The following is an 18,634-nucleotide window of genomic DNA, read 5'->3' on the forward strand; positions in this document are numbered from 1 at the left end:
CTATTTCTCGAATCTTATCTTCGTGGGCTCTACGCGAAATGTATGTTAGTGGCAGTAGAATTGTTCTCCAGTCTGCTTCAAATGTCGGTTCTCTAAACTTTCTCAGTAGTGTTCTTAGAAATGAATGTCTTCTTCCCTCCACAGATTCTGACGCGAGCTTCCGAAGCATATGCGTAACACTCGCATGCCGATCAAACCTACCAGTAACAAAGCTCGCAGCTCGCCTCTAAACTGCTTCGACGTCCTCTTTCAATCTGACCAAGTGCGGATCCCAAACACATGAGCAGTACCCGAGAATAGGTCGCACTAGTCTCCTTTACAGATTAACCATACTTTCCTAAAATTCTCCCAATACACCAAAGGCAACCATTCGCCTTCTTTATCACAATCCTCACACGCTCGTCCCATTTCGTATCGCTTTATATTGTTCAGATAGTTAAAAGACACGACTGTGCCAAGCAGAACACTACTAAGGCTGTAAGGGTTTGTTTTTCCTACTCATCCGCATTAACTTACGTTTTTCTACATTGAGAGCCAGCTGCCACTCATCACACAAACTAGAAGTTTTGTCTAGATCATAAACAGCACAGCATCATCAGAGAACAATATCAGACTGCTGCCCACCCTGTCTGCCAGAACATTTACGTATATAGAAAATAGCAATGGTCCTGTCACATTTCCCTGGGGTACTCCTGATGTTGCTCCTGTCTCCAATTACCATTCACCATCAACAACAACAACAACAAACTGGCTTCCATTACTTAAGAAGTCTACAAGCCACTCACATATCTGTGAACTTATTTCATATGCTCGTACCTCTGTTAACAGCCTGCAATGGGGCACCGTGTCAAGTCTAGAAATATGGAATCTACCTATTGCCCTGGATCCACAGTTTGCAGTATATCGTGAAAAAAATGGCAAGTTGATATGAGAATGCAGGTTTTTTTTGGCAAATCTCGACGATAAAATCTTATCGAACTGACAGCCGAGTCAGTGTGTCGTTCTCTGGCAACATTTCAGCACGTTTCTTACTTGCAATCTTTACGTGAAGTGTGAATCTTCTTCATCTTTACCTGAAGGTGGCTCGTAAGAAACTTGCTGAAACATTGCCGGAGAACGACGCATCGACTCGGCAGTCGATTTTATCGAGGGCCAGCCGAGTTTTGCACAAGCAATGATTTTTAAGGGCGTGCCGATTTGTGGACATGAGCTTTTTGATCTCTAGGAAATTTACTGTATTCGAACTCAGAATATGCTCTAGAATTCTGCAGTAAACCGATGTTAAGGATACTGGCCTGTAATTTTGCCGGTCCATTCTTTTACCCTTCTTACACACAGGAGTCGCCTGCAATTTTTTTAAAGTCCTTTGGCATTTTGTGCTGGTCGAGAGATCCGTGATAAATGCAAACTAAGTAAGGGGCCAATGACAGAGTACTCTCTGTAACACAAATTTGGATTCCATTCGGACCTGATAGCTTATTTGCTTTCAACTATTTCAGCTTCTCTACGCCAGAGATGCTTATTACTATGTACTCTGTACAGGATTCTGTGCGATGGTCAAACGACTGTACGTTTCTCCTGTGTGAACGAATTCTTAAATATGGAACTTAAAACTTCGACCTTCCTTTTGCTATTGTCTACTGCCGAACGAGACTGGTTAACAAGTGACTGGATGGAAGCCTTAGACCTGCTTACCGTATTTACTCGAATCTAAGCCGCACTTTTTTTCCGGTTTTTGTAATCCAAAAAACCGCCTGCGGCTTAGAATCGAGTGCAAAGCAAGCTGAAGTTCTGAAAAATGTTGGTAGGTGCCGCCACAACTAACTTCTGCCATCGAATATATGTAGCGCTACACAGGTATCCTTTGTAGGCACAAAGATAAATACTGGCGCCAAAACCGCTGCGTCAGTAAATAAAATTTAAAAAAAAATTGGAAGACGAGCTTTTTTTCTCCGCCCCGAGTTTCGACCACTGCATTTTTATACATTATCCAACGAAGTAAATACAAATTCCGTATTGTTCATCTTCGAATTTCAATGTACTACCCCAGATCACATAAGAATCTGGGGTACTACGAAAATCCAACTGGTAATACTGGGATTTTTGTCAATATGGCCAACTCTACGTTCTGATTTTTTTCGTACCTGTAAGAAGAGATGGTTGCTAATAGGAACCTGATGCAATGTGAATCACATGCAGTATTCTCTTCACCATAAGAATAGTACCAATATAAACATTTCGCCATGTATTCTTTCGTGTTTGCTTATATCTCATTTAAATCCTGTCTGACAAACTACGAAACTAGAGTGAGACAACAGCAAACGCGGAAGAATATACGTATCGTGTCTAGTTTATATTCGTATTACTCTTACGCCTAATAGTGATACAGTCAGAAATGAAGCACGGCAACTGACTAGATTTTTAAATCTAAGATGACTAATTTCTGTGCAGAATTTGATGTACTAAAGAAGCGGCCGCTAAGATTTTCAAACGCAGAAAAATTTTCGCCAAACTCTCGTTCAGAACATGTCCTATCATACGCAGTCTATTATTTGGTTCTTGTTGATCATTATCAAAGAAAGCAGCAGTGTAAGTAACAACAAATAGCAGTCTCTTGCCATTGTTTCGCTAATGAGACGATTCCTCTCTTTTTCTTTAATTGTAAGCGGCGGTAGCGCGCACAAAAGCAAGCCATGCCGCGAGCAGCGACAGGCCGTAAACACGCACTACCAGAATGCGACAAACAATGCATGACACGGTATAGTAATGCATTTTCAGCTTAGAGTGACTGACGTAAACACCTATAACATAGAAAACGGCACTTATCAGATCAAAGCAAAATAAGCAATCGATTCAAACCAGACGAAGCACGTGAAAAAGGAAGGGTATCCGTATAAATATGGACGGAGCGCCTGACGCATAGCAATGGCTACCTGGTAAAGCTTAACTGCTAAGCTTTCGACTCGAACCAAACTACTGTAGCTGTATCGTCATTCATTCGACCTAAATTGTGTCTCATATTACAATGGACCAACTTTGTTTCGATTTGGAGGTGCGGCCTAAAACTTTTCTCTCCCCTTGAATTTCGAGTCTCAAATTTCAGGTGCGGCTTATATTTGGGAATTTTTTTTTCGTTTATTTCGAGTCTCATTTTTCAGGTGCAGCTTAGATTCGAGTAAATACGGTAAATATTTTACATAGGACCAGAATTTTTTTGGATTCTCCACCACAGCTTAAGCCAAGATATGGTGGTGATAGCTGCTGCACACTTCATGCATAGATCTTTTAACAGACACATGAATCTCTACTAATGTTTATCTGTCATCATTTGCGTGTCCCCTCTTGAGCCGTGAATGCACCAGCCTTTGCTTACTCAGTATTTTCTGAATTTCGTTATCAAACCACGGCGAGTCTTTCCCATGCTTAATCCACTTACTAGGTACACACTTGCCCAGAGCACAATTTACAATCTGTTTAAACTTTGTGCACAATTCCTCTATGGCCACCATTCTGGAACTAAATGACTGCAGTTCATTGTCCAAGTGAGATGCTGACAATTGCTTATCTGCTCTTTTTAACAGAAACACTCGCCTAGCCCTCTTGACTGATTTATTCATTTTCGTAATCATAGCTGCTATGATGATATCATGATCATTACTCCTTGTCTCTACACTGACGCCATTGACGAGGTCCAATCTGTTTGTAGCTACATGGTCTAAGATACTTCCATTGCAGTGGGCCGCCGAACTAGCTGTCCAAAACAATTTTCGGAAAATGTGTTCAAAAGTACTTCACAAGACTGACTGACTGAAACCCTGCAATGAATCCATTCATGTCCCAGCCTTTACTCTGTAGGTTAAAATGACACCAACTAGTATTGCATGATCTGGGTATTTACGCACAATGACCACAGACTTTGGAAAATCCAGGATAGAATGCAACAAGACCTTTGTAAAAAAAAAAAAACACACACACACACACACACACACACACACACACACACACACACGACCAGATAGCTTCACTATCATGTTCAATTTCAGGCTATGAGGAGAGAATATATTTGTTGACAACAATGAACACTGCCCCTTCTATGGTGTCCAATCCGTCTTTCTGATACACATTCCACGACTTGCTAACTATCTCGTAGCTTTTTACTTTGAGTTTTAGAGAGCTCTCAGTCCCAAGAATAATTCAAGGTTGAGAACTTTCCTGGAATAAAGTAAATATGGGAACTTTGTTATGAATATTTTGACAATTTACTGATAAAATTGTTACAGTTGAACTGTTTTTACTCTGAACGCAGTCTGATTTCCCTACATGCTTACTGACGGGAAAGTGTTCGTGAGAGTACCTCAAACTACTGCCTAGCCTAAAAAAACATCTATCATGGACACACACCTGTACATCTTCTGTGTTAATGATCTACCATTTTATTTGCAACAAGAGTTAAAATTAGTCCTTTCTGCAGGTGACAGAGCATTATTGTCAAATGAAACAAAGAAGCAGCAGCAAATATAGTATTGCCTACATTTCTATTATTTGGCTGTAACATAATTACAATGCAACATTTGATAGGCTTCAGACGGACATCTGTGGAATGTAACACAGGAATTATGTTACAGTCAAGTCAATCAATGGTTTGCATATGAATGCAACAGTTTGAGATTAGTGACCACTGAGGATTATATGCAACTGTGACTGAAAACTATATAAATAGTACGTGATGTTTTGGTTCAACTTGTTATTTAGTTTGGCACAAAGGCTTTTAACTTAGGAAACCACAAACTCATTTAGTTTTATACAATCAAATTCCTCACTTCCTATTAATACAGAGTTCCAACCGAAAATAACGTCCAGTGCAGAGACAAGCTCTACCTGAAAAGTTCAGTGAATGATCTCATAAAATAAAGGAAACAAGAGTTACACACAAAATACCTTTACTGGTCTTGAAAGTAATTGCTACTGGGTGTATCACAGTTTTCACAGTGGTTGTAAAGCTGTTGGAAAATGTCAGCAAATCATCTTGTGGAACTGCTCAAAGCACCGATGTCACGAGATTGTTTGGGAAAGACTCAGTATCATGGATGGGCATAAAATGGTAATGGATCCTCCTATCATCAACCACACTCATCTCCTGAAGTAACCAAAAACTTTAGAGAGTGATTGTACGTAAGTTTCCCAATCATACTATAATCTGCACTGGAGGCTTTAATCATTCAACAATTAATTCAGAAAATTACAGTTTTGTTAGTGGTAGGCATAATAAGGCATCCTATGAAGCATTACTAAATGCCTTCTCTGAAAACTATCTAGAACAGATAGTTAGGAACACCATTCACGACAGAAATATATCGGATCTAATGGCAACAAATAGACCTGATCTCTGGTATCAGTGACCGTAACCCAAGTGTGGCAACAGTGATTACCAAAGTACAAAGGACAACTAAAACAATCGGAAAGATATATATGTCCAGTAAAGTACATAAAAAATCAGTAGTGTCATATCTCAATGAGGAACTTGAAACTTTCAGCACAGGGCAGGAGCATGTAGAAGAACTATGGCTCAAATTAAAAAAAAAAAACAGTCGACCATGCACTGAGATGGATATGTACCCAGGGTATACAAGTACAGTAAAGAAACTTCTAAAGAAACAGAGAGTACAGCATAATTGGGTATGACAAAACACAGGACAATAGATAGAGAGATGCTGAACGAAACACATTTGGCTGTCAAGAGAGCAATGACTACCATAGCATTAATTGGCAAATGATTTTTAAACCCCAAAGAAATTCTGGTCATATGTAAAGGCTATAAGTACAATCTAATTTAGCAATTAGTCACTTGTGGACGAGACAAGAACTGAAATTGAGGGTCGCAAAACGAAAATTTAAATGCTTAGCTCAGTGTTCTTTTACATAGCAAAACGCAGGAGAATAGACCAAATTTAATTCTCATTAATGTGAAAAGATGAGTGAAATAAGTATTAGCGTCAGTGGTGTTGAGAAACACAGAAAAATCATTAAAACTGAACAAATCTCCAGGACCTGATGGAAAGCCTATCAGATTCTACACTGACTTTACAGCTAAGTTAGCCCCTCTATTACATATAATCTACTGTAGAGCCCTCTAACAAAAAACTGCATCAGTAGTTGGAAAAAAACACAGGACACACCCATCTACAAGAAGGGCACTAGAAATGAGCCACAAAACCACTGTCCGCTATTATTAACATCAACTTCTTGTAGAATCTTAGAACATATCTGAGCTCAAACATGATGTATCTCTAACAGAATGACCTCATCCATGGATTCCAAAAATATAAATCACATGAGATCCAACTCGCACTTTTCTCACATGACATACTGAAAGCTTTGGATTAAGGCAGTCAGGTAGATGCAATGTTTCTTGATTTCTGAAAAGCATTTGACTCAGTATGACACCTACACTTAGTGTCAAAAGTACAATCATATGTGGTATCAACTGAAATTTGTGACTCCACTGAGGACTTTTTGGGAGGGAGGACGCAGCACATTATCTCAGATGGAGAGTCATCACCAGGTTTAGAAGTAACTTTGGGTGTGCCCTGGGGAAGAGTGTCAGCACTCTTCATTTTGCATATTATTGATCTTAAAGACAATATTAATATAACAACAAAAATAATTCATTTTTGACAGCAGCAGGAGAACACACAAATAAAATAAAATAAAAAGGTTTTACTTATGCAAGCTATCAGAGCCAGCGGCTCTTTCTTCTGGCAGAAGATTTGAAGAGGAAGGAAGAGGGATGAAGGAAAAGAACTGGAGAGGTTTAGGAAAAGGGGTGCAGTTGGTAAGTCACCCAAAACCTCAGGTCGGGGGAGACTTATTGGATGGGATGAGAAGGATAGACTGACTGTTGGGTGACTGCACCGGATGAGATTTGAAAACCTGAGAGCTTAAACATGGAAGACAAGATAAATGCAAGACAGAGATAACTGCTAAAACATCGTGCAAGAGTCAATAAGGGTGAAAAGCTAAGTGCATTGTGTGTGACAGACGTGGGAGCGGATAGCGAAAAATAGACGGGTCAGAAAATGAAAGGTGCAGAAAACTAAATCGGAGTGAAGAAAGGAGTAGTTACTGTGAAAAAAAGTTGAGACAGAAGAAATTAATGTAAATTAAGGCCAGGTGGGTGACAAGAACCAAGGATACGTTGTAATGCTAGTTCCCACCTGCACCTAGTTCTGAGAAATTGGTGTCTGGGGGAAGAATCCAGGTGGTGCGTGTGGTGGACCAGGCATCGAGGTCACAACTGTCGTGTTGCAGAGCATGCTCTGCAACAGGATATTGTGTGTTGCTGGTGTACATGTTCTGCCTACGCCCACTCAACCTAACAGATAAATGGGTGGTGGTCATGCCAATGTAAAAGGCTAAATGGTGTTTACATAATAGCTGGTATATGACATGTTGTTTCACAGGTGGCTATATCTTTGACAGCATATGTCTTGCCAGTTACAGGGCTGATATAGGTGGTGGTACGGGGGTGCCTAGGGCAAGTCTTGCACAAAGGACATTCACAGGGATAAGGTAGGTGCGGTGGGCAAAATCTTAGACCTGATCTCATTTCAGGGCATCATTTTAGGAAGTCATAGCCTTTTTGAAGTAGTCGATTAATGCATTCGAGACCAGGATAATACTGAATGTCAAGTGGTGCACTCTGACGATGTTTTTGGAGGAATCAGCAGTACCAGGATTGGATGTGATGGCCCGGGAAATCTGCTTTTCATATAGACTGGTGGGGTAATAACATCCAGTGAAGGTTGAGGTGAGAGTGGTGAAACATTGCTGTATCGAAATACATTCGTCTCTAATGCCAAGGCTGTATGGGAGGGAACGTTTGACATGGAAAGGATAGCACTATCAAAATGTAAGTACTGTTGTTTGTTAGTAGGTTTAATGTGGACAGAAGTGTGTAGGTGACCCTCAGTGAGGATAAGATCAACATCAAGGAAAGTGTCATGAGATTCTGAATAGGGCCATGTGAAATTTAATTGGGAGGATGTATGCAGAAATTCCAGGAATTTTAAGTTGTCAGCCTCACCACGAGCCCTTATGCGAAAGATGTCATCTATGGATCTACACCAAACAAGGCTTACGGGTCCCAGGAAAGTCCTCCTCCAAGCGACCCACGAAAAGGTTGGCATAGGAGGGAACCATGATGGTTCCCATGGGCGTACCCCTAATGCTGTTTGTATGTCCGCACCTCAAAGCTGAAGTCACTGTTACCATGTATGAAGTTGATTAACGTGAGCAGGAAGGACATCATCAGTTTGGAATCAGGTGGGCACTGACTGAGAAAATATGCAGCAGGAGACATAGCAACATTTGACTGGCTTCAGACGAACATCTGAGGAATTATGTTACAGTCAAATATTAGAGATGCAATCGATGGTCTGAAAATGAAAGCAAACAACATCAATGGTGACAAGCAAGGTGTGGTGGGAGTGAGACAGACAAGGACTTCAGACAATCTACGAAATGGTTGGTTTCTTTAATATAGGAGTCTTTGTACTACAGATTGTTGAGGTTGATCGACTAATGCAAATGCACAGTCAGTGAGTGTTTTGAAGCCAGCAATTATAGGATGGCCAGGATGATTGGGGTTCTGGATCTTACAAAGTAGGTAAAAGGTGGGAGAGTATGGTTTGGATGGGGGTAGGAAGTTATATGGATTGAGATGTTAGTCCTTATACGGTGCTTGCAGTTTTTAGGAGGGGCTGCAGGTCAGACTGAATCACACGGATGGGATCTTGATGGCAGATACTGTACGTGGAGGTGTCCGACAGCTGGCACAGATCTTCACTAACATACTCCCGTTGGTCAAGTACCACAGTCGTAGATTCTTTGTCTGCTGAGGTGATAATGATGGGGGTTGTCAGCTTTTAGGGATTGTACAGCCTCAAGTTCTGCAGGGGGCAGATTATGGTCTCTGCATGTGGAAACTAGCACTACAACTCGGTTCTCGCCACCCACCTGGCCTTAATTTCCATTACTTCCTTCTGTCTCAGCATTTCTTCAGAGTAACTACTCCTTTCTTCAAACCGTTTTAGTTCTCTACATGTTTCACGTTCTGACATGACTATTATTCACCATCCTCCTCCCACCTCTGTTACATACAATGCATTTATCTTTTCATTCTTATTAACTCTTGCATTATGTTTAGCAATAATTACTATCTTGCATATTATCCTGTGTTCCACGTTTAAGGTCTCCATCTTCAAATCTGATCCAGTGCAAAACCCAACAGTCAGTCTTTTCTTTTCATCCAATCTGGTAAGTCTCCCCCGACCCAGGTTCTGGGTGATTTCCCAACTGTGCCCCTTTTCCTAAACCTCTTCCTTCCCCTTCAAGTCTTCTGTTGGAAGAAGTCATTGACTGCAGAAGCTTGCATAAGTGACATCTGTGTGTGTGTGTGTGTGTGTGTGTGTGTGTGTTCTCCTGCCACTGCTTGGTGATTAGATTTCTTTTTTTAACCAACCAAAGACAAATATTAATAGTAACCTGAGAATTTTTTGCAGATGATACAGTTATCCATAACGATGTATGGTCTGTAGAAAGTTGCATAAATATTCAGTCAGATCTTGATAAGATCTCAAAGTGGTGCACAGAATGGCAACATGCTTTAAATTCTCAGAAATATAAAACTGTGCACTTCACAAAAAGAAAGAAAAAAAAGAAAAAAAAACATGGTATGCTATGACTATGATATGACTCACAGTTGGAATCGGCCAACTCATACAAATACCAGAGGTGTAATATTTCGTAGGTATATGAACTGGAATGATCACATAGGCTCAGTCATGGATACAGCAGGTGGCAGACTTCAGTTTATTGGTAGAATACTGGGAAAGTGCATGCATCTGCAAAGGAGACTGCTTACAAATCACTTGTGTAACCCATTCTCGAATATTGACTCACTGGTACAGTGTGTGGGACTCATACCAAATACGACCAACAGGGGATATTGAATGTATACAGAGATGGGCAACACGAATCGTCTCGTGTTTGTCTGGCCCTTGGGAATGTGTCACGGAGATGCTGAAGAAACTGAACTGGCAGACTCTTGTATGTATGCACAAACTATACTGAGAATGTCTCCTAACAAAATTTCAAGAATTGACTTTCAATGATAACCCTAAGAATATACTATAACTCTGTACATATTGCTCACATAGGGATCGAGAGAACAAGATTAGATTACTCACAGCATGTGCAGAATCATTTAATTTTCAGCAATCATGATTCCTGCATTCCATATGTGAATGGTAAGCGAAAAAAAATATTAGTAACTAGTACAGTGGGAGGTACTGTTTGCCATGCACTCCACGGTGGTTTGCAGAGGTCAGATTTAGTTGTAAGTCACATTTTGATGGATACCCACAATGTCTGCAAATGTTCACAAGCAATAGTGCTTGCAACATCTTTGCTTATCTTCGGCTCTCCTGCTCTCATTTTCAAACACAGCCACTGATTATCCACAAGCATCCGTCACACTGTCTTGGGGTTGTGCACCTTGACCCAAACGTGGCTCATTCTCAACACCGCACTTATATCTTTCAGGAATTTAAAACAGTCAAGCAGACACTTCTAACTCACTACTTCAACACAGTACACTTGTACTAACATTCAATGAGTCTCTGGTGCCATTTTCCCTAATTTGAAGCAAAAATTCACATTAACGCATTGCTACATTTTGCAATGATATAAGTGTGATGGATGCTTGTAGATGATCAGCAGCTGTCTTTAATAATGACAGCAAAACAGTTCAAGATAAGCAAAGACAGTGTAGGCACTACTGTTCGACATGTGCAGAAGTTGCGGATATCCGACGACACATGACCACAGTTCTTAGTTTGTAGCTCTTGTTTCCTTTACTTTTTGAGACCATCTACTGAACTTTTCAGCTGCACCTTGTATTTCTAAGTTCTTGTGTCAGCTCATTGTGATGAAAATTTAAATTGGAAAAAACTGAGCCAGTTGGCTAAGGCAGTGTTTAGCACACTGGGCTCACTTACGGGGGGTGGAGGGGGGGGGGGGGGCAGTGGTTAAAATCCTAGTTTCAGTGGTTTCCCCAAAATGCTTGAGGTGAATGCTCGGAACGGTTTCTTTGGGAAGGACACAGCCAATTTCCTCTGTCGAACTTCCCGAAATCGAGGTCGTGCCCTGTCACTAATTACCCTTTTGTCAGTACAGTGCTCAACCCTAATTTTCCTTCATTCCTGCTATAAACAGGAAAGACAACACAGCAGTCCTACTGAACACTTACCTTCAGTTACATCTGCCGCAACAGTGACAACCACCATCAGGGACACAGAATTCAATATTTCGAAGTATTCTGCATATTCTCATTCAATAAAATTCCACCGGATAATATTCTGGGGTAATTCCTAACTTCAGCAAAACATATAGCTGTAGATTGTTCGCAGATGATGTTGCTGTTTACTGTTTAGTAAAGTTATCACAAAATCAAAACCAATTTACAAAATGATTTAGACAAGCTATCTGTAGGGTGTGAAAAGTGACAGTTGACCCTGAACAATAACAAGTGTGAAGCACCAATGGAGTACTTAAAAAATCATGAAATTCTGGTTACACAATAAATTATACAAACTTAAAGCTTGTAGTTGCAATCAAACAGTTTGTAACTAAACATGCTACATTGTCCAAACCGTATAAGAAACGGAAGAATGTGACAAGTACCAAGTTAAGAGGTTTTATTGCTTGCTTACTAAATATGGGACTCAATAAAAAGGCCCACAATGCTCATAGTGGATCACAAAACCGTCACAGGCATTTCCATGGTTTGGCAAAATGTTTTCTGCCCACCGATTTAGAAATTTTATGAAATTCTTTCATCTTGTGGACAGTCAGAAATGACCAGCACCAGGCCATCCTGATTATGACCCGTGTATCAGGTACCAGCCATTGGTAGATCATGCTAATAATATATTTAGACATCATTACACACCTCATGAACAACTTAGTATTGATGAGAGTCCAGTTGGCACTAAATGTCACACTTCCCTATTACAGTATTTGCAACTGATGATCCTCGTGGTTCTTCAGGTTAGAGAAAACTTCCTGAGAAGAAAGAGTCAAGATGCTGTGTGTGTACTAGTGAGGGAAGGAAAAGAAGGTCAAGAACTGTTCAATAGATGTAATAAGGGGTTGCATGGTGAATGTTTTCCTAAACACAAATGCTAAGCCATACTGTAGACACAGAAATTCTGTAATGTTCTCTTCATATAAATAATTATTATCTTTCTAGATAATAGCACAAATGTCATCTCCCTCATGTCATTTTACTCACAAATGTGTGTAAATTCTATGGACGGTAGTTAGCCTTCTTAAATTGAAGCACAATGTTGGATATATGGAATCAAAGTCAAATTTATAATATTAAAAAAATATATATTTTATTTGAACTGTCACAATCAAATTCATTTGAAACATTATGATAATCTGTGTAAGCCATAATATTCTACATACTTTTATGGATAAGTAGTAATTTTTTCATATTTTTAAAATGTATATTGTATGATATATGGCAATTTAAATAGAATGTAGCAAAACAGTATAAATACGTGTGAAATTTTTAGCACACACCACTCCAAATCGGCTGACTGCAAAAGGGCTAAACAATAATTCGCCGATAGTGAATACACTGTTTTTGGTTAAAGTCCCATTATTTGTTCACAGCTAATTAGACTATCATCTTCTCGCATACTGCAATCCTCTGGCCAGGCACCAGATCAACGTGTCATGACTCTCGAGACTTCTTATTACACACAAATGATCATTCTAGGTTCCGAAGCAATGTAGGAACACACGAGGCAATATTAACTCTATGGCTTATCTTAAAGAGTGGATTAAAGAAGGGCAAACATACAACTATAGCATTTGTAGATTAATGGAATGGTTTTAACAAAGTTGATTGAAATACGCTCTCTGATATTCAGGAGGTAGCAGGGCGAAAAAGCAGTAGTTATAACAATCTAAGGACACGAAAGGCTGGCAGTAGTTGAGAAGAGGGTGAAATGGGTTGTTGTATATTCCTGAAGTTATTGAATCTGTACACTGGGTAATCAGTAAAGGAAACTGTGGTATCGGCCACCACCCAGTTGGCCGTACTTTAAAATAGGTGCACCACCAGTGACGTCGACGCATTTCTGACAAGCGAAACCATGGCACGAGCTCGCTGCCATTAACATTTGCGCCACTGCCAATGGTACACGAACATTCTCTCTGTGGAACTCCAGCAGTGGGTCTACTTAAGTTCCAACATCCGTGTACTGAGCCCACTTTGTGTGTGTTTGCCACTTCATAACATCTACAGACTTTCATAGTTGTCAGGGCTCGTCATCCACCGACTAGTCATTGTATTGAAGACCGATTGTCTCGTAAACCTTTGTATCTGTACATATTTCAACACTCAAATCTACTGTTAGCAACCGATGCTGCAACTACAGTGAAAAAAGTTATGTACTCCTTTTACTATTTGACACTAGCTGTAGAATACATTAATACCTAAATTCTGTACCCACAAGTCACATCTGTTCCTTCCTCCTATATCCACTATAAAATCACAGAATGCGCAAAGGAAGTTACAACAGAAACCACAGAGAAATTTGGAGCAGGAATTAAAGTTCAGGAAGAAGAAATAAAACCTTTGACATTTGCCAATCACACTGGAATTCTGTAAGATACAAAACAGGAAATGGGAGACCAACTGAATGGAATGGACAGTCTAGAGAAATGTTATAAGGTGAACATCAACAAAAATCAAACAAGGATCATAGAATGTAGTTGAACTAAATCGTGAAATGCTAATACTATTAATTCCAGTAATGAGACACGATAAGGATTAGACAAGTTTTTATTATTCGCGCAGCAAAATAATGGATGCGTGAAGAGAGAATATAAAATGAAGACTGGCAAAAGAGAGAAAAGCATTTCTGAAAAAGAGAAATTTTTTTAACACCTCAAATCAGTTTAAGCATCAAGAAGTCTTTTCTGAAGGTATTTGGCTGAAGTGTAGTCCCGTATGCATGCGGTAGGTTGACAAACAGTTCACACAAGAAGAGAAGTGAGGTGCTACAGCGGAATGCTGAAGACAAAGGACGTATTGAGGAGTTACTGAACTAAACTGGGGTGGAAAGAACTTTGTGGCACAACTTTACTAAAAGGAGGAATTAGTTGACAGAATGACCCTGACGCATTAAGGAATCGTGAATTTCGTAACGGAAGGAAGCACTGGGGGTAAAAATTGTAGAGGCAGACCAAGGCTTGGCTACAGTAAGCAGCTTCAAGTGGATGATGGCTTCAATAGTTAACCAGAGACGACGAGGCTTTCACAGGATGGAGAAGCACAGAGAGCTGCATCAGACCAAAGTCTTCAGACTGCAGACCGCAACAACAAGACAATAACCACCAGTGGAGAGTGAATATATTGGCACAGAAGAGTAAGACTTCCAAGAATCCCTAAGAGACTTCTGCAACATATTCGGTTCCTGTCTTTATGCAATATTATTACAGCACACAATAAATTTAAATACTTCTTACACATTACGTGCATTGCCTCAGCTAGTATCTAGTGGAAGTATATCAGTTCATGCCATCTAACCAGTGTTAGCTTCCAACTCAACAGGACAAAATAGCCAAAAATATAAAATTTTTCACACAGCCACCCATTTAATTTATCTAGCACTTGATATACATACCATACATTAATAGCACGATTCTACTGCTTTACCACTTCACAAACTGACTATTTTTACTATTATTTACAGTACTCTCTAACAAGAAAACAAGGATGTAAATAAATGAGAACCACTAAATCTTATAGTCTCAGTTGTCACAAATATTTGGTTATCACGATTTCTGAGACAATGATTACGGCATGGCCTGATACCCCTGTTTAAATTGTTGGGAGTGAAGCAAAACACCGGCTAATTTCATTTACGAAGCAGATGAATTTATGTGCAAGGAATGTCACTGGCTACTCAAATCTGACTAACGATCTTCCTATGATTCTTCACAAGAATCTTTATCGACAGAAATGTGCAATGGAAAAACCGTGGGCAATGTAAGTGCAGTTTTGCCAAAACTCCTTTCTATTTTTATTTAAATTTCATGTTTATTAACTACTATAATTGTTAACTAACAAATAATGAATCACACATTTATGTACATTTTAGTCAGTTGTTGCATAACAGATACACATCAGCAGCTCCGCTATTCAGTAAGTAGCAATGTAGACGTTTCGTAATATGAACATTATAAAATTCTAGATTCCGTTGTTCAATCAAAATAGATTAATTTGAAATAGAATTACTTAAAAAGTAATGTAATTTTAGTAATCATATATTGTCAATCTGATGCAATCTTCCTGTCAAAATGGATTAAATATTGGTGTTCAACCTTCCCCTCCCCCCCCTCCGAAAAAAGTCATATGCCTTATACCAAGAACAATTGTACTCATGTAGACTGCTCAAAGACCAATATTCTGTGGAAAACTTACACAATAAAGCACTGTCATTGAGCATCCTATATCTTAGTGCTGGCAGGTCTCGAGATCCTCTTTTGAGTCTGTCCACAGCTCATGGTATAGTGGCTAGCATTGCTGCCTATGGATAATGGGCTCCCAGGTTCAATTCCAGCCGGGTTGGGGATTTTCTCAGCCCAGGGACTGGGTGTTTGTGTTATCGTTGTCATCATCATCATCATCATCATCATCATCATCATCATCATCATCATCATCATCATCCGTGACAATGGTTAGATTGGAATGTGAAAAAACTGGACTGTGTGAAAATTGGGAATTCGTACAGGCACTGATGACCGTGCAGTTGAGCGCCCGACAAACCAATCATCATCGTCATCTTTCACAATGGATTACGTGGCATCTAGGCCAACAGTAACAGCCACAGCAAGATTCTGCTTCTGAAGCCATTAATATGTATGCAATAATATGAAAGAGCTTAAATAATAATAATAATAATAATAATAATAATAATAGAGATACAAACCAAGCTTAATCGTAATGTTCCGTTCAAGTTCATTTTTGAATCTGACGGTCTGCACCCCAGAGATTGCTTTTACCACAGTTGATTTGCCGTGCGCTACATGACCAATGGTTCCTGCAAAGATATGGGGAACAGATCATTATCAGAACTCTGAACGAATGAGCGAACGGCTCTAGAAATTACATCAAGCAACACACAGAGCTGAAACTTGAGAAGTTCATACAAATGTCAACAAAACAGATTGTACAGCTGCGAATTATCGGTATCTTTCACACTAGATCAGTTGACACAGAACTTTTGTTATGGAGTCTGCGAAATATCCAACAAATTCATTTATAAACAGCGAAAATGTTGTGTGTGCACACTATTTTTTTCTTACATTGGGTTCCCGTATTACATAAAATAGCTATGGCTGAAGTCAGGGTCTTAGAAATGTTAAAATAAAAACACTTATAAAGCTCTCATAACGATTCAAGAGTAACTGTGCCCGTGAATGTTTGAAAACTGCTACGAAACTATAATGACAGATGAAAGTATATTTTAAAGCTAATGTATACATACCGATATTAATTGTAGCCTGTTTACTTATGACTTCCGGTGAGAGGGGTGTCAACTTCGTCAAGTCCTATAAGAAATTATAAACCAATTTGTTAACGGGAGCCTTACTGCATATCAAAGCAGGTATACAAATTGTGTGGAGTAACACACATGACAAATGTAGCAATAAAACTAGAATTAACGTTACTTAACCACATGACATTCCTGCTATTATTTCGGTAACATCGAATAATAGTTAACGAGAAAAAAAATGTAGAATTAATGATTCGAAATCTGCCGGTATTATAAATACATATATACAAAATAATAATCTTATTTACTCACGAGTTCTCCGTTAATAACAGCTGGGCTACCCATGTTCTTCACTATATAAATATTTTGCTACTGCTAAGGTAAATTATAAATATGACACCTATATCAATGAAAGATATACACAGATCTAATCATAAAATCCTATGCAATTAGGTGTAACAATGATACAACCTCTCACAAATTACTATCTACATAGGTTAGAACACGACATGCCAAATTCAAAGAACATGTTACCACGTTTTCAGAGTTGATATAACCATTCGACATTATACAAACCAATAAAGCTAAGATCATTTTTGTATAATTGAGCATGTTATTTACATATAACGAATGTAACTGTTACGAGTAAACACAGAATGTTTGAAAATAGTAACCCGCATAATTTACTTTACTCAACAAATGGCTGTCTGCATTTTGATGTTGGTACCAGTGCATATCGTGCTTTGAGGTTGGAAATACTTTGACATTACAAGCGTCTGCTAGTTAAGCACTTACAGTGTTGTTTTTCCTTTTTGTGTTATAAGTTGCAGTTTGCCACTCACTATTTCGTACTGCATTTTTCCAACTGAATTACGGTGTTCATATCTGACATTGGCACTGTAAAGAAAGTTTTAATATTACACATGCATTAACATAATATATAAACTGTTTATGAACTTTCGGGCGAACTGCCGGATGTCGGTAACTTCCTGCGGCAATATGTGGAGGCCGTATATTCTTGCCATAGCCAAGACCTAGTGTATACTGGCAAAAGGGTGTCTGAAGATGACTAGAAGATTCTGCTCCGAAGTATCGTGGAAGCTAGTTAACGACTTACGCCAGTTCGCACGAGATTTCATGGAACAGATGTTACACAGTGGAATTTCCCCTTGCATTTTTCGTAGTTTGTCTGCGACAAATGTGCGTAATATACCTACATAAAAATACTCGTCAGAGACTTGTCCATTCTCTAATCAACGCTTTCGGAACGTGTATTGCAGTTTTAGTTTTTATGACGAAAACGGCGCCGAATATGCCAAAGTGCGCTTAAATATGGTGCGAATGTAAACATTAAGGGCCCTTTAAGGGTCCAGATATTTGCACACACTTATCTGAGCATACAGTGTTTTCACAGACAAATCCTTGCATGTGGATGAATCGGCGACGGAAAGACGTGTCTGTGTTAATGTCCGTATTCGGCCTATGCGAAGTCTGGCGGCTCTTGAACTAATGCAGCCCAGATGAATTAGTGAAGTTCGGTGGCAGGAGGAACAAGACTTCTGGTCAGGTGACTACAGGGTTATAAATACAAAATCAAATAGGGGTAATGCAGGAGTAGGTTTAATACTGACTAGGAAAATAGGAATGCGGGTAAGCTACTACAAACAGCATAGTGAACGCATTATTGTGGCCAAGATAGATACAAAGCCCACGCCTACCACAGTAGTACAAGTTTACATGCCAACTAGCTCTGCAGATGATGAAGAAATTGAAGAAATGTATGATGAAATAAAAGAAATTATTCAGATAGTGAAGGGAGATGAAAATTTAATAGTTATGGGTGACTGGAATTCGTCAGTAGGAAAAGGGAGAGGAGGAAATGCAGTAGGTGAATATGGTTTGGGGGTAAGAAACGAAAGAGGAACCCGCCTGGTAGAGTTTTGCACAGAGCACAACCTAATCATAGCTAACACTTGGTTCAAGAATCATAAAAGAAG

The 18,634-nt window shown here is 39.4% G+C and overlaps 1 protein-coding gene across 1 annotated transcript in view; it reads right to left on the minus strand.

Annotated features, from left to right (window-relative positions):
- The window catches only part of LOC126108620 (eukaryotic translation initiation factor 2 subunit 3), a 106,759-nt gene extending 89,580 nt beyond the window's left edge, over positions 1–17,179 (minus strand). Inside the window, exons 1-3 of the mRNA XM_049913931.1 lie at positions 16,950–17,179; positions 16,629–16,692; positions 16,071–16,181 (exon numbers count right to left, since the gene is read on the minus strand). Coding sequence (XP_049769888.1) covers positions 16,071–16,181; positions 16,629–16,692; positions 16,950–16,982 — 208 coding nt within the window. The 5' untranslated portion in view covers positions 16,983–17,179. The remainder of the gene's footprint in view (positions 1–16,070; positions 16,182–16,628; positions 16,693–16,949) is intronic.
- Between the last annotated feature and the right edge of the window lie 1,455 nt (positions 17,180–18,634).

The sequence above is a fragment of the Schistocerca cancellata genome, chromosome 11 (assembly GCF_023864275.1).
Source record: "Schistocerca cancellata isolate TAMUIC-IGC-003103 chromosome 11, iqSchCanc2.1, whole genome shotgun sequence".
Classification (NCBI taxonomy): domain Eukaryota; kingdom Metazoa; phylum Arthropoda; class Insecta; order Orthoptera; family Acrididae; genus Schistocerca; species Schistocerca cancellata.